This window comes from Canis lupus, chromosome 10, assembly GCF_011100685.1.
Source record: "Canis lupus familiaris isolate Mischka breed German Shepherd chromosome 10, alternate assembly UU_Cfam_GSD_1.0, whole genome shotgun sequence".
NCBI lineage: Eukaryota > Metazoa > Chordata > Mammalia > Carnivora > Canidae > Canis > Canis lupus.
This window is the reverse complement of record NC_049231.1, coordinates 30926129-30939571: the sequence shown is the minus strand read 5'-3', so window position 1 is coordinate 30939571 and position 13443 is coordinate 30926129. Positions and strand designations below refer to the sequence as shown.

The 13443-nt window shown below is 50.8% G+C and overlaps 1 protein-coding gene across 3 annotated transcripts in view; it reads right to left on the bottom strand.

Moving 5' to 3' along the window:
* The window catches only part of LARGE1 (LARGE xylosyl- and glucuronyltransferase 1), a 526275-nt gene that overhangs the window by 473923 nt on the left and 38909 nt on the right, over positions 1-13443 (bottom strand). The window contains exons 1-2 of one of the 3 annotated variants that reach the window (XM_038550743.1): positions 11302-11464; positions 10684-10770 (exon numbers count right to left, since the gene is read on the bottom strand). The exons of 1 other annotated variant lie outside the window; for it this stretch is intronic. In XM_038550743.1, coding sequence (XP_038406671.1) covers positions 10684-10733 — 50 coding nt within the window. In that variant the 5' untranslated portion in view covers positions 10734-10770; positions 11302-11464. Of the gene's footprint in view, positions 1-10683; positions 10771-11301; positions 11465-13443 lie in introns of those variants that run through there. One more of the 3 variants, XM_038550744.1, reaches the window with a different exon arrangement.

The window sequence follows — 13443 nt, the reverse complement described above, 5'->3', positions numbered from 1 at the left end:
GGGACTCCCAAGTCAGAATGTCCTGGTGTAGAACTGATTCCTCTAGTCAATAGCAGGTGTGGCCTGGGGAAAGTCTCTCTAGTCCTCATCTGTCAGGTGGGCAGCAGGACCACCCAGAGCTCAGAGGGGACAGTTCTGGGAATAAATGTGTAGGAAACATTTAAGAAAGTACCTGGCAGGGCAGCCCGGGTGGCTCAGCAGTTTAGTACCGCCTTCAGCCCAGGCCCTGATCCTGGGGACCCAGGATCGAGTCTCACGTTCGGCTCCCTGCATGGAGCTGCTTTTCCCTCTGCCTGTGTCTCTACCTCTCTCTCAGTCTGTGTCTCTCATGAATAAATAAATATAATCTTAAAAAAAAAAAAAAGTACCTGGCACACAAAGAATGGTCATAAACTGAGCCTCACTGGGATCACCAGGTCAAAGTGGGAACGAACTCAACACAGCAGGCTTGCCAGGCCACTGCTCTGCAACCCCTAGGCGAGCCCACCCCTCCAAATGCCCCAACAACGGAAATGGTACATCCATTTCCCTCATCCTAGAATCCCAAGGGGGTCAAGGTGCTGAAGCCTGTCAGCCTAAGCGTGCAGGGAGGCGGCATCACCCAAGAAGCCTCTACCTCGGCCTCCTGTCCTGTTTCCTCCCTTCTTCCCACCCTCGTCTTCCCATCTGGGAGGTGAGGTAAAGGTCAGTAAGCATAGCCCCTCCTGCTCATCTCACTAAAGCTCCACAAAGCTCCACATTAAAGGGAAAGTGGTGGGGGACACCTGGGTGGCTCAGCAGTTGGGCACCTGCTTCTGGCCCAGGGTGTGATCCTGGAGTCCTGGGATCGAGTCCCACATCAGGCCCCCCACAGGGAGCCTGCTTCTCCCTCCACCTGTGTCTCTGCCTCTTTTTCTTTCTGTGTCTCTCATGAATAAGTACATAAAATCTTTAAGACTAAATAAATAGAAAATGGCTTCTGTACTCATTAACCTGGTGAACAGAGGATGCCAGCCTTCGCAATGACCCACTTGGCGAAAGGAGCCCAGCCCTGTGGTTTTGCTAGATGCCTCCAATATGCACTCACCCCCACCTGCACACACATACCCCTTCACCCCACAATACAAAAACAAAAGAAGCCAGGACTAGCTACTGGCAGCATACTGATATAGAACAAGACAGAGCTGAACTTGAATTCCAGCTGTGGGACTGTGGACAAGTAATTAAGCTGGCAAAGCCTCTGACTCTTCACCTGCAGACAGACACACTGCCATCCTGGCCGCTCAGAGTTCACAAACGCCCCTCCCCTCATATTTGGCGCCACTTCCCAAGCCTCACAGGCTCCTGAACAAATCAAGCTGTAGCTGAGTTAGGCATGCCACTTCTATTCAGCCTTCTCTTCTCCCAGAAGGAGCCACAAGGCCCTGCCTAACTGCCAGAGCAGGGAAGGGAACCCATCTCTGGCCCCAGAAGAGGAGGACAGGAGCCGAGTGAGAAGCAGAAATTCCTAACACAGTCACAGTCTCCTGCCCTCAAGAGCTCACAGCCAGGGGAGGAGCTGAGACACAAAGCCCCCTAAGAACACACAACAGAAAAGGCTGCAACACAAGGTCACACAAACCACCACAGAATCAAAGGAAGAGTCTGCTCAGGCCACGTGGGAGCAGGAGGTGGACAGTCCACGTTATGGAAGGCTTCTCTGGGTTGGTGACAAGTCAAGCCTGGACCTAACTAACACTGCACTCCTGTACTGACTTTCCACTTCTTCAATCTGGAGTTTGGGGGGCCCCCCACGACGAGATGATAAGCTCCCTGACACAATGGCTGCAAGAAGCACAGTCTCCAGGACCATGGGAGATGAAACTGAGACTGAGCCAGGACATGGGGGTCCTAGGAATGCCAGCGACCCCACACATCCTTGGGGGCTACCACAATGCTGCACGGGGGCTCAATGTCATGAAATCTAAGTTCTTATTAGAAGACCTGTGTCTTCATTAACAAAGTGATGACTCGACTAACAAAGAGGCAGTCCAGTAATACAATGGTCAAAATTGTTACTAGAAATTAAAAAAAAAAAAAAAAACTTCTAAAGATGTTATTTATTTATTTGAGAGAGAGAGAGAGCGCACAAAGAGGGGGAAGCATCAGAGGGAGAGGGAGAAGCAGACTTCCCACTGAGCAGGGAGCCTAATGCAGGGCTCGATCCCAGGACCCCGAGATCATGACCTGACCCAAAGGCAAATGCTTTACCAACTGAGCCACCCAGGTGCCCCTAGAAGTAAAAACTGTCAAAATTGTAATGGTGATTAATGTTATAATTCTAGCTATTTATCTATTGGCACTCACATGTACTGAGTGCTTATGATGTGCTAGGTTTTGGCTGAATTATTTCATCTAACGCCTACTACTATTATTAATAACCTATTAATAACCTATTTTACAGATGGGAAAACTGAGGCACAGACGTCAACTGAGCTACCCCAGATGGTGTGAATGTGATCCAGAACGTAGATTCTTTCCATGTCAGGCCTCAGCAGGGAACGTGGTATCCTCAGCAGCTCAACCTTGGGGAGGTCAACTCTGTGGAACACCTGGGGAGGGGGTGCTTTAGACAAATTTATTATCTGAAGCTTAGAAGTCTGAAATGGGTTTCCCTGGGCTCCCAGAGTCCCCTTGATTGTGAGTGGAGGTTAATACAGGCTCACTGGGGGCTGGAGACATTTGGAATAAAAACATGAATTAAGTCCTTGACACAAAGGAAACTCCCAAGAAGCTGGCAGCCCTCCTTCTTCTAGCACTGGGCGGCCTCCTGCCTCCCAATGGGAAGGCAGGTGATGGTATGCCTCACAACGCCTGGATGATGCCAGCCCCATTTCCAGGACTCCAGGGCAGGCCTCAGACTCCTTCTAGGCTCAGGTGAACTTTATTAAGAATAAAAGGCGGGGTCAGGGTAACAATGCCTTATTTTTTTCCAAAGTCTGTAAAGTGTGGCTCCTTCACTGAACACACCAAAGGCAACCTGGCGTTTTGTCTCATCAAACAAATGCACAGGCATGCTTACCTCCCAGTGTTACCTAAATGCAAAGTATGTACCATCCCACATTTGATAATCTAGGAAAACTCATCCCTCCTGCGTTTCCAGGTAACAGGGACGTGCATGGAGGGCGATGAGCTCCAGCAAACTTGTCTTAAGCGAAAGGTGAGGCTTCCCTTTTCTCTTCCACTGAGGTGGCAACAGCTCATGACAGAGCCCACCCTGAGGGACCTTATCTGAGGAAGGCAAAGAGAAGAAAGCTAGGAATGCCCCTACAAAGTCGCTGAGGGCCGTGAAGGTCGCTTCCAGGATGAAGGGGCTCCAACCTAGTTCAGTAATCTTGGAGACCCCAGCAGCTCCTACCACAGAGTTGGGTCCCAGGGAGGCCCCTATTTCCAGGAGGGTTACAATCAAATGTAATCAAGTGGGACGCCTGGGTAGCTCAGTGGATGAGCATCTCTGCCTTCCGCTCAGGTCATGATCCCAGGTCTTGGGATCGGGTCCCGCTTCAGGCTCCCCTCAGGGACCCTGCTTCTCCCTCTGCCTGTTGTCTCTGCCTCTCTCTCTGTCTCTCTCATGGAAAAAAAAAAAATCTTAAAAAAAAAAAAGATGCAATCAAGAGCTACATGGAGCATAAATTACATTTCCCGAAGCATAACAGAGACAGTAGGCATGTGTACGATAAAGACGACAGGAGCAGAGACAGCAATGCTGGCTTCATGTCACTGGAGAAGGCTGGGCAGGCGAGGTGCCTTGGGACACAGCTTCCCTCGCTGCCTTTACTCATTTCAGAAACCCAGGCTCCAATACGTGTCTCCTGACAGGACTGTGAACTCCTCGAGGAGACAGACGGTGCCTTGTTCACCACATTGTTCCCAGGACAGAGCTGAGACCCAAATGCTGGTTGGGTGGATGGACAGATGGGTGGGCAAGCAGAGAGACAGGGCTGGTCAAGGAGGTTGTGTGACCACCTTGAGGCAGCAACAAGATGAACGCAGATGTAACTGGTCAGTCGAAGCCCTCAAACACGGCTTTCCCTGGAGGCCAGCAGCCACCTCTCTCCTGGTCCCACAACTCAGAACCCAAGGGGCTGTTGACCTGTGGCCCCTTGGGTTCCACAACCACTGCCTGTACTGGAACTGTGGTCCTGATGTGGCCTCATCCTTCGGGCCCGTCTCTCCCCAATCACCTGTGCCCCAGCTCTGCTCTCAATTCCTGGCCCGGCCTCCAATTCCGTTCACGGTTTCTGAAAAAGCCACAGGCATGGATGGCATGCCCTGGCCCAGCATGCATGACACATTCAGATGAACCTTTATCCCAAAACATGCCGACCTCTACCAGGGAGCAAAATTCAGCGACCTCTGCCACCTGGCCCCTGACCCAGAGCCCTCTCATGCATCCTCAAGACGGGAAGGTGCGGCCAGGAACAGAAGAGTCCCATCACTCTGCCCACAGGCCGCAGACACTTGCTCCACCCAGCAGGACTGCAGAGAATTTCAGTTTGATTTTTTTTCTCTCCTTCCAAGCCCGACCTCGAAATATTATCACCGGGACTCCAAGGAGTAGGTTTGGTTTGGTCTGTTTGTTTTCATTAAAGAACATCCTAGCAAGGAATATTGGCATCTTGTTTTTCTTCTGAGTGACAATGACACAACTCCACTTCAGGTAAATAAATGTTTTTGACCTAAATGAGTCATTTGGCGGGAACAGCGAGTTCACCTGCATATGGGCTGACCCCTTTCCAAAGCTGGGGAAGAGGGCAGCATTGTGTCTGGGATTAAAAACCACGTAAGACCCCCCCCTCCCCGTCTCTCAATAAATAAATAAAATCTTTAAAAAAATAAAAAAATAAAAAAATAAACCTCGGAGGAAAAAAAAACACATAGAACAACAAGACCTCGTTTTTTCACAGCAATATCCATTGCTAGACATGTGGGAAGTAAGGAGGCAAAGAGGGAGATCCTTTAAAAGGCTGGCGTCAGACAGTTTTTCCCAGGGGTAGAATCCAGCTACACCACTTTCTTGCGGAAAAATCCTGGGGGTGGGGGGAAGCGCTTGACCTCTGACCTCCGAGAGCTCATTTATGGTTGTGAGGATTAACTTAAATAACTTCCCAATTGTAAAGCATTTGAAAAAAACAGCAGCACGTAATAAACAATTAAGGTAAACTGTTACAATACGCACAGATTGGACAGGAAAGAACTATGTGCTGTGCGGTGTGCGAGGTCGCTAGCCGCATGAAATTAAAATTAAATCAAACTAAAAATTCAGTCTCTCAGTAACACTAAACACATGTCAAGTGCTCAGGAACTACCTGCGGCTGGTGGCTGCTGTGTTGGACGGCACAGATACGGAACACTTTGTCACCTACAAAGTTCTACTGGGCAGCCCTGGTGAGGAGGAAAAGGAACACAGCTTGAAGCGAGAGGGTCTGTGTGAACTTGGGCAACTTAACCTCTGCATCACTTCCTCATCTGTAAAATGGGCATAACAGCAGCGGCATTCTTCAGGGATGATTGTCTGCTATGCAAGTGCTGATAGTAAGGCTTACGATAAAAGTAAGCGCTCGCCAGCTAGCACCCTACAACAGCGGCAGCCACAGGCATGGTGCAAGATGGTTTACTGAGAGAATCAAAAAGGAAGAAAAAATCTGTAAAGGACCTCCCACAGGGCCAAACACATAGCAGACACTCATTTCATTCACTCTGTTTTTCAACAAATGTTCACAGAGCAGGTCCTATGTGCTGGGCATTCTTCCAGGCATGAGAGGCGTAGAAATGAGCAAAGTCCCTGCCCTCCTGGAGCTTAGGGTCTCAACAAATGGGGGCGCTACTGTGCCGATACAAACAGGAAGACCAACATTTCCAGTTTAGCACAATGATTCCTGGCAATGAAGAGAGAATGCTGCCAAATATAAAGCTAACCCCAAAGAGGTGCCTAAGAAAAGTGCTCTTTGGACGGATGAATGGAAGGAAGGATGCATGCATGAAGGGAGTTAGGAGAAGGCTCAATAACGCACAAGTAAGGGGCACCTGGATGGCGTAGTCAGTTGGGCATCTGACTCTTGGTTTTGGCTCAGGTGGAGATCTCAGGGTCATGAGATGGAGCCCTGCATTAAGCTCCATGTTCCACACAGGGTCTGCTTGGGATTCTCTCTCCCTCTGCCCCCACGTGTGCATGTGTGTGTCCGCGCGCGCTCTCGCTCTCAAATAAATAAATAAATCTTTTTTTAAAAAAAATGCATAAATACTGAGCTGGGCCCTGGGTGACCCAGTTAATTACCCTCCAGAGGGTGTGGCTAACTCAGAGAGCTGTTGCCAGGCAACACTAATAAATGATCCCACAGCAGTGTGCAAACTGTGATGCATAAAAGCTTAATCATCTTTAACGGGAATTTTAAAACCCAAATGACTGGGATAGAGATGGCCTTCACATACGTGCCCTCTGGCTTCTATTCTGGGCTCCGCTCTGACTCACCCTGCCAGCTGGGGCGGCTCACTCCTCTCTGCAGTACCAGGGTGGAGAGGGGATGAACCAATCAGGGAGCCTGCACCCACGTCTCCCACCCGGCAAAACAGCCTTTAACTGGTGCCGGACAAGCAGCCACCCAAGAGGTAGGGATCCCATTGCCCAGCAAATGCCTGCCCAGCCCTCAGACTCGCCTGCAGGCCAGTCCAACTTGCACGCTGGCCCCAATTCTATTACTCACTAGGCAGAGCTTTCCCAAGAGGTGGCAAATGGCACCATACCTCTCTGCCTGAAAAGCTCATTTTGGTAGGTTTGCAGCTCCCTGACACAGCTAAACGTCACGGAAGGGGGCTATGTTGAATCATTGGCTGTCTTACTGGTGAGGCGGGCCTCAGCAAGTTACTTCAAATCCTTAGGTCTCAGCCTCCCGTTGGTTGCACAGTGAAGAGAAACACTGCTTGCTACACGATGTTGTTAGTGGGATTAAATGAGATCATTTAAATAAAGTGCCCAAGTATTCAGTAGGACCTGGTTTACATTCTGTCTAGCACATCAAGATGGGGAGACAATGAGAGATGTGGTCTAAGCCGCTCGTGCTGACACCATCCGGGTCAGCATGCCAACCTGTGCCTCACCCACCTCCTTAAGGGGAAGGTGAACTGGATCCGTGCAATCTCTTGCACATGACCTTCCCTGTTTTACCACAATCGTGTTGCTTTTCATCTTGATGAAAAGAACACAAGGTTTCTGGAAATGCAGTACAAGAATTCACATCAGGGACTTCTTCCATGTGCCTAAGCCTTACTTCCAAACCGTTACAACGGACGTTTGCTCATTATAGGTCTGATGTCTGAGGGTCGGCTGTGTTTGATATTCTACAATGATTTCTGCCAGGAGTTGAGCTAGCTGGGTGGACGGGGCTGACGCAGGGAAGCAATGTCCCCTACGTGGCCTAAAATGATGTCTGTCCATTTCTGCCCTCACCCCATCATGGGACACACCCAGCACCCCAAGCAGGGCCTCTTGCCTGTCATGCTCCTCAGCATGTCCCTCATGGAATGACAAGTGATTTCCATTCCCATGCATGGGGATTCTTCCCATTTAAGGGGGCTCTGTATACTCTATTAAATATTCTCATTCACTCAGTGCCCTTTTCCAGGCTGCCCCGGCCCTGGTGTGGCCAACTGGAGACCACGTCATGTCTAATTCCACTCGTTTCACGTTTTCTGCAGGTCCACCCCATGGCAGGCTCAGCACACGGACATGACAGTGACTACAGCTGACCTCGAGGGGCGAAAAAACAAACAGAGGCTGGCGGGGTATGCAGACTAACCTTAAAACAAAACTGGCTGCCAGAAGTGCTTTAGCAGAATTAAAGAAGGCAGTAGAATTCAGGGCAGCTAGAGGCTGATTCCAAAAGTGGGCAAGTGGAGTAAGGGTCTTGGCATGGGCTGAAAATGAGCAGAATTTCAACAGGGAGCACAAGACAGGGAGGTGAAAGAGATCCCTTGGTTCTAAAGACTAATTTCTGATACTGGCATCTCTCAAAGCCCCTCTCTCCAGACCCATTCTCTCCTTGGAGCCAGTCCCTCTGTGACCCCTGAGACTTCTGAGCACCCTCCCATTTTTGGCCGGTCAGCTGGCTACTCTGCGCTTGTTCTGACCCTTTCAGGCCTGCTTACCTTCCCCATTCTCTGGGCCCTGACCCAAGACAGCACTCTCCGAGTTGGCATTAAGCGTGGCAAGGCTAAAATTAGGACTGTTTCCATAGATATCTAGACTTCTCTGTAGCAAATCTGTTCGGCTCCCAAGTGGAGAAAAAAAAAAAAAAAATCCCATTCTATCTGCAAAAGGAACCGGGGATCTGGAAAATCCAAGCTGGCTAATGTCTGGACATGCCTCTGAGCCTTCCTGACCCCACAGGGAGGGAAGAGGAGCCTTCCCTGGTCTGTGCAGTGGTACACAACGGGCTTTGTCTTCAGTGGGCTACCAGGTACCCACCACAAAGGAAGGACGGCAAGCCTGGGAAACACCGTGTGTCTGGGCCACCAACAAACTCAGCCTCACTTCATCGTGACAGGGTCCCTTCTGGGAAGTGGTCCTACTTCCTCCCACCTCGGAGACACTGGCTGGCCCTGTAAGATGGGCCACACCATTCACAGATAATACACAGGAAACCTCGTATTTTAACTAACACAGTTAAAACATGAGGCTCAAAGATGTTCCAAGAACCTCCCATGGCCACCCAGCAAAGGGCTGTTGTGCTGATGACGACAGAGTAACAGTAATGACAGGCACAACTAAAGCTTGCTGGCACTGTTTTGTTCTAGGTTCTACATCCAGCACTTCTCTGGATTCTCATTCCATCCTTGTTATGGGTTGAATGTGTACTCCTAAAAAAAGATATTCTCAAGTCTAACCCCCAGCAACTCAATATGTAACCTTATTTGGAAACAGTCACTGTTGATATAATTAAGTTAAGATGAGGTCATAATGGAATAGGGTGTGTCCTTGAGGCCAGTATGACTGGTGTCCTTGTAAGAGGACTATGTGAAGACAAATGGAAAAAACATCATATGATACAGAGGACAAGAGCGAGGCGTCTACAAGCCAAGACCACCAAGGTCTGCTGGCAATCACGAGAAGCCACGAGGAGGAAGGAAGGATCATCCAATGGATTTCAGAGGGAGTGTGGCCCTGCTGATACACCTTGACTTCGGAATTCCAGCTTCCAGATGTCTCTTATTTTGAGCTGCCCTGTGTGTGGCATTTTGTTACGGCAGCCACAGGAAACCCATACATTTCTCAGCACAATTCCATGAAGACTTAGGTACTAACAGTCAAGATTTACACATGACAGTACGGAAGCTTAACTAATAGCAACGAATACTGGGAACAAATACCAACCACGTACTAAGTGCTTTACATATACTAACTTGTGTAATCCCCACAAAGACCCTAACCCACAACAACCCCATGAAGTCATCCCATTTTAAAGAAGAAAGGGAGGCATAGAAAGGTTAAGTAATTTGCCTGAGGTCACACAGCTCATAAGTGGTGGGGTAAGGATTCAAATTCAGACCCAGAAATCTGGGCTCTTTACCTACTATAACCCCCTGAAGCCAGAAGAGGGTGTCTAACCAGGACATGAATTGAGGTGGTCCAGCTTCAAAGCCCACATCCTTGGCATCTATCTCAATTTTGTTATTCCACTGGCCAAACAGAATGCTCTGCACTTAGGGGCCTTCAAAGTACTCATTTGATGACATAAACAAATTAATTAAATGAGCAGTGGCTTACATACATCCCATTAATTCAAATTAAATTCAAATTAGTTCATTTTAGCAGTTAAAACTGACCCAGGTCCATATGGGCAACAGAAAACAGGAAAGAAGCAATTAGGGTACCTCCAGGACTAAGTGGGCAGAGTGAACTAAAGCTCCTCACTTGCCAAGCTTTTACACTAAGTCGTTTCCATAAACGTTTACTGGGCACCTACTATGTGCCAGCATGGTGTCAGGTAAGGGGAATACAAAAGTCACAGCTCCAGCCCAGCAAGGACACGGCAGTGGTCAAACAGCCATAAATCCTGGCAAGCGCCAAGAGGGAAGTCAGAGCACAGGTGCTACTGGAGGACAGGGCAGAGGTTCCTAAATCTGCCCGAGTGCACAGCACCGGCTCTGGGACAGGTGGCATCTGAACTGAATCTTCAGTTTCAGCGTACTGCTTGTTTCAAGGCCCACCCAAACAGCTTGCCTCCCTGTGCAAACATACCTCTTCCTTTCCTCTTCCCTCCCCTTTTTCTCTCTCTGCAACTTTTCCCAGAAACAGATTTTTCTCACTGCATGAGCCACCCTGGTGCACATTTAGCAACGTTCAATTTCCACAATCCCTAATCCCCAGTGGAGGGAAGAGAGTGGATTGTTTACTTTTGGAAAAAAAAGTTTTGGGGACGGAGTCAGAGCCCTGCGAACCTAAAGTTAACAGACAACCAGTGATGGCTGCCAGTGTTAATTCAGCTAAACTACCCCTCACGTGTTCACAGAGAAACAGGCTACTGTATTCTTTATCAACGGATGTGGAAACTAGGAAAAGGGGAGAGAGAGGGAGAGAGCCAGGGGCGGGGGGCGTCCTGGGAGCCAAGGAAAAAGAATCTACAACAGAGATGTGTCCTGTCACCAAACTTTTGGCCAGTCACTCACCCACTGCAGGGTCTCTCCACACCGCAAGCTGGCAGGTCATCATGCAGCATGTGGCTTGGCAGAAAGAATGCAGGTTCAGACTCGCCCCTTTATAAAGGGCAAACAGTGGCTCTCAGGTCAAGTGCCCTTCCAGTGGCTTAATCAATAGCACCTAATACTGGTAACGAATACCAACATGGCACTAAATGCCTTACACTCATGAACCTGTGGGATCCCCGCGAAGACCCTAACCCCAGCACAACCCCACGAAGCTATCCCATTTCAAAGAGGAAGGTGAGGCATGGAGTCAACACAGGGTCAATGCCACCCATGACCGTCAGGAACACCGTCCTCACTGCCAAAGAACGTGCCACGGCGCCCAGGCACACAGCTAGCAGCTACGCTAGTCCTTTGGCGTGGCCATCGCCGCCACCAGGGCTGCGTATGAGCCCGGGACGAGCCATTTACGTCTCTGGACCTGAACAAGTTCTCCTGGGCTGCCAGGACCGGGCACCGGGCGAGGCGGGCCGGCTCACGCTGGCTCGAAGGCAGAGCCTCGGGGGGGGGGCACGGAACTGACCTCGCCGGGCAGACCAACACTAAACTCGGATCGCCCCGCCGGGAAGCGTGCCCTCTCACCTCTGCCCTGGAAGACAGGGGCCGCCTGCGACGGCTCGGCCCCCGGGGCCGCAGAAGCTGGCAGGATCTCCCCCGCGCCGGCGCCCGCCTCGCTCCCGGAACGGCTCGCCTCTGGGTTTGGGTTTATTATTTCTGCACCGCCACAAAAAGCCCTTGCTGGGATCGGCGTGAGTCTGTCTTTTTTTAACCCCCCTGGCATGAGCGGCACACGGCAGAGGCACGCCTCGATTAGCTCAAGCTGTTCCTGGACTCATGAGACACACCGTGTTTATCTGTGTAGCCTCTTCTGAAGGGTGTGGGGTGCTGCCCGCCTGCTCCTGCCCTGCACGGACGCCCGGGTACACCCCCCCACCTCACCCCCAGGGCGGTGGGGGCGGGGCAGCCCTCCTCAGAAACTCTGCAGCAGGTGGCGACCCACAGGGCCCAGCCCAAGAGCAGACTCCGGCCCCATGGCCACCCGCACCCCACCTGTACTCTACTCAGGATCCCTTCTCTTTCTGGGCCCCTCTCCACCCTCCCATGCCTGCGGCCCCCTGCCAGCACCTCACATCCCTGCACCCGGTCCGTCCGCTCCCCACCAGGCCCAGATCTGCCTCCCACCCTAGGCTTGCCCTGCCCTTCTCAAGCCATAAAAACCCAAATACTCACCGATTTCACTTCCCTCCTCCTGAGCCTCTCATCTTGCACCCCTACTGCATTTTTCTCTCCCTCTCCCTCCCTCCTGCCTCCCCTCTGCTCCTGGTTTCCTGCCTCCACTCAGGGAACTTCCGTGAGAAAACGGTTCCTTCTTTCCCCAGACTGCCCAGTGCTTTCCCATGCCTGTCAAACCTGGCTAGAGCTGGTACAGATCCCGAGGATGAGTCCTACGAGGGACTGAAGGCCAGAAGGGTCCAGCCAGCCAGAGTGACGCCCCGCACAGGCACAGATGGGACGGTGGGCCTTCACTGCTAAGACCCCACTGCCACTGTCTTCACACGCCGAGGCATCCCCGTCTCACAAGCACATCTCACCCGCAGGGCTCTAGTCTCACCGGACCTCAGAGCTCTTCCACAAAGGTCTCAAGACACAACCCACACACTAAGGCAACGGAAACGTAGCAGCTGAAATGGGGTGATTCACTCAACAGACATTAGTTATGGGGGGGATTGTGAAATATATTTAATTTTTCAGGGATTAAATAACCCCATTAGCTGGACAGCCTGCAGTGGGATGCTCTGGGTTCACATTCCACCTTGGCAGCTTGCAGTGCCTCAGTTTCTCTGTCAGTAAACTAGGAATACTAAGCTATCTAGCACACCAGACTGCCCGGAGACTAGAACTAACTCTATGCACATCTTCATCATCCCCATCATCATCACCACATGGAAGTCCATTGAGCCTTTAGCAGGTCAGGCAGTAATCTAAGTGCTTTACATGAATCAATTCATTAACACAACAACTCTGACAAGTACAGACCATTGAGATCTCCATTTGACTGATGGACAGAGAGGTCAAGTAACTCCCCCAAGGTCACACAGCTAAGTAGAGGATACAGAATTCAGCCCCAGACAGCCTGGCTCCAGAGCTATGCCATTCAATCACGGACGTTAAGCCCAGTAGCCAGCAAAGAGTAAACCATTCGGCAACTCACTCACTAGGATTATTATAATAATATTGGCTTTATTTTTATAAGAACTATTGCCTCAGAGGGATGATTTTATTTTGCCTTTTTGAATTAAATTTCAGTCCGAGGGGCACCGAGCCTAGCGTAATGGCTTCTATTTCTGCCTGCTATCCACTCCCATCAGAGCGGAGAGAAAGCCAGGCCGAGGGGACTGCCTGCTTGAAGTTTTATGGGTCAAGCTGCATTCTCTGGGCCAAACAGGCTGGGGGGGTATCTCCATTCCAGAACTGTTGGCAAATCTCTCTGTGGCCAGGGCCAACTGCAGAATGACAGCTACCACCTGTCCCTCTTGCTGGAGAACGGTGGGGGCAGAGGGCAGTGCCACAGAGAGAGCAATGCTCCCCAGCCTGAAATACGTGTGCCCACTTCCAACCATCTAAGGGGCCTCCAGGCCAGGCAGGGGCTGCCCTCCCCAGCCTGCCACTCCAGCTTCCTCCCCCAAGCAGCCTTCACCATGCTTCCAAAGCCCATGCTCCCAG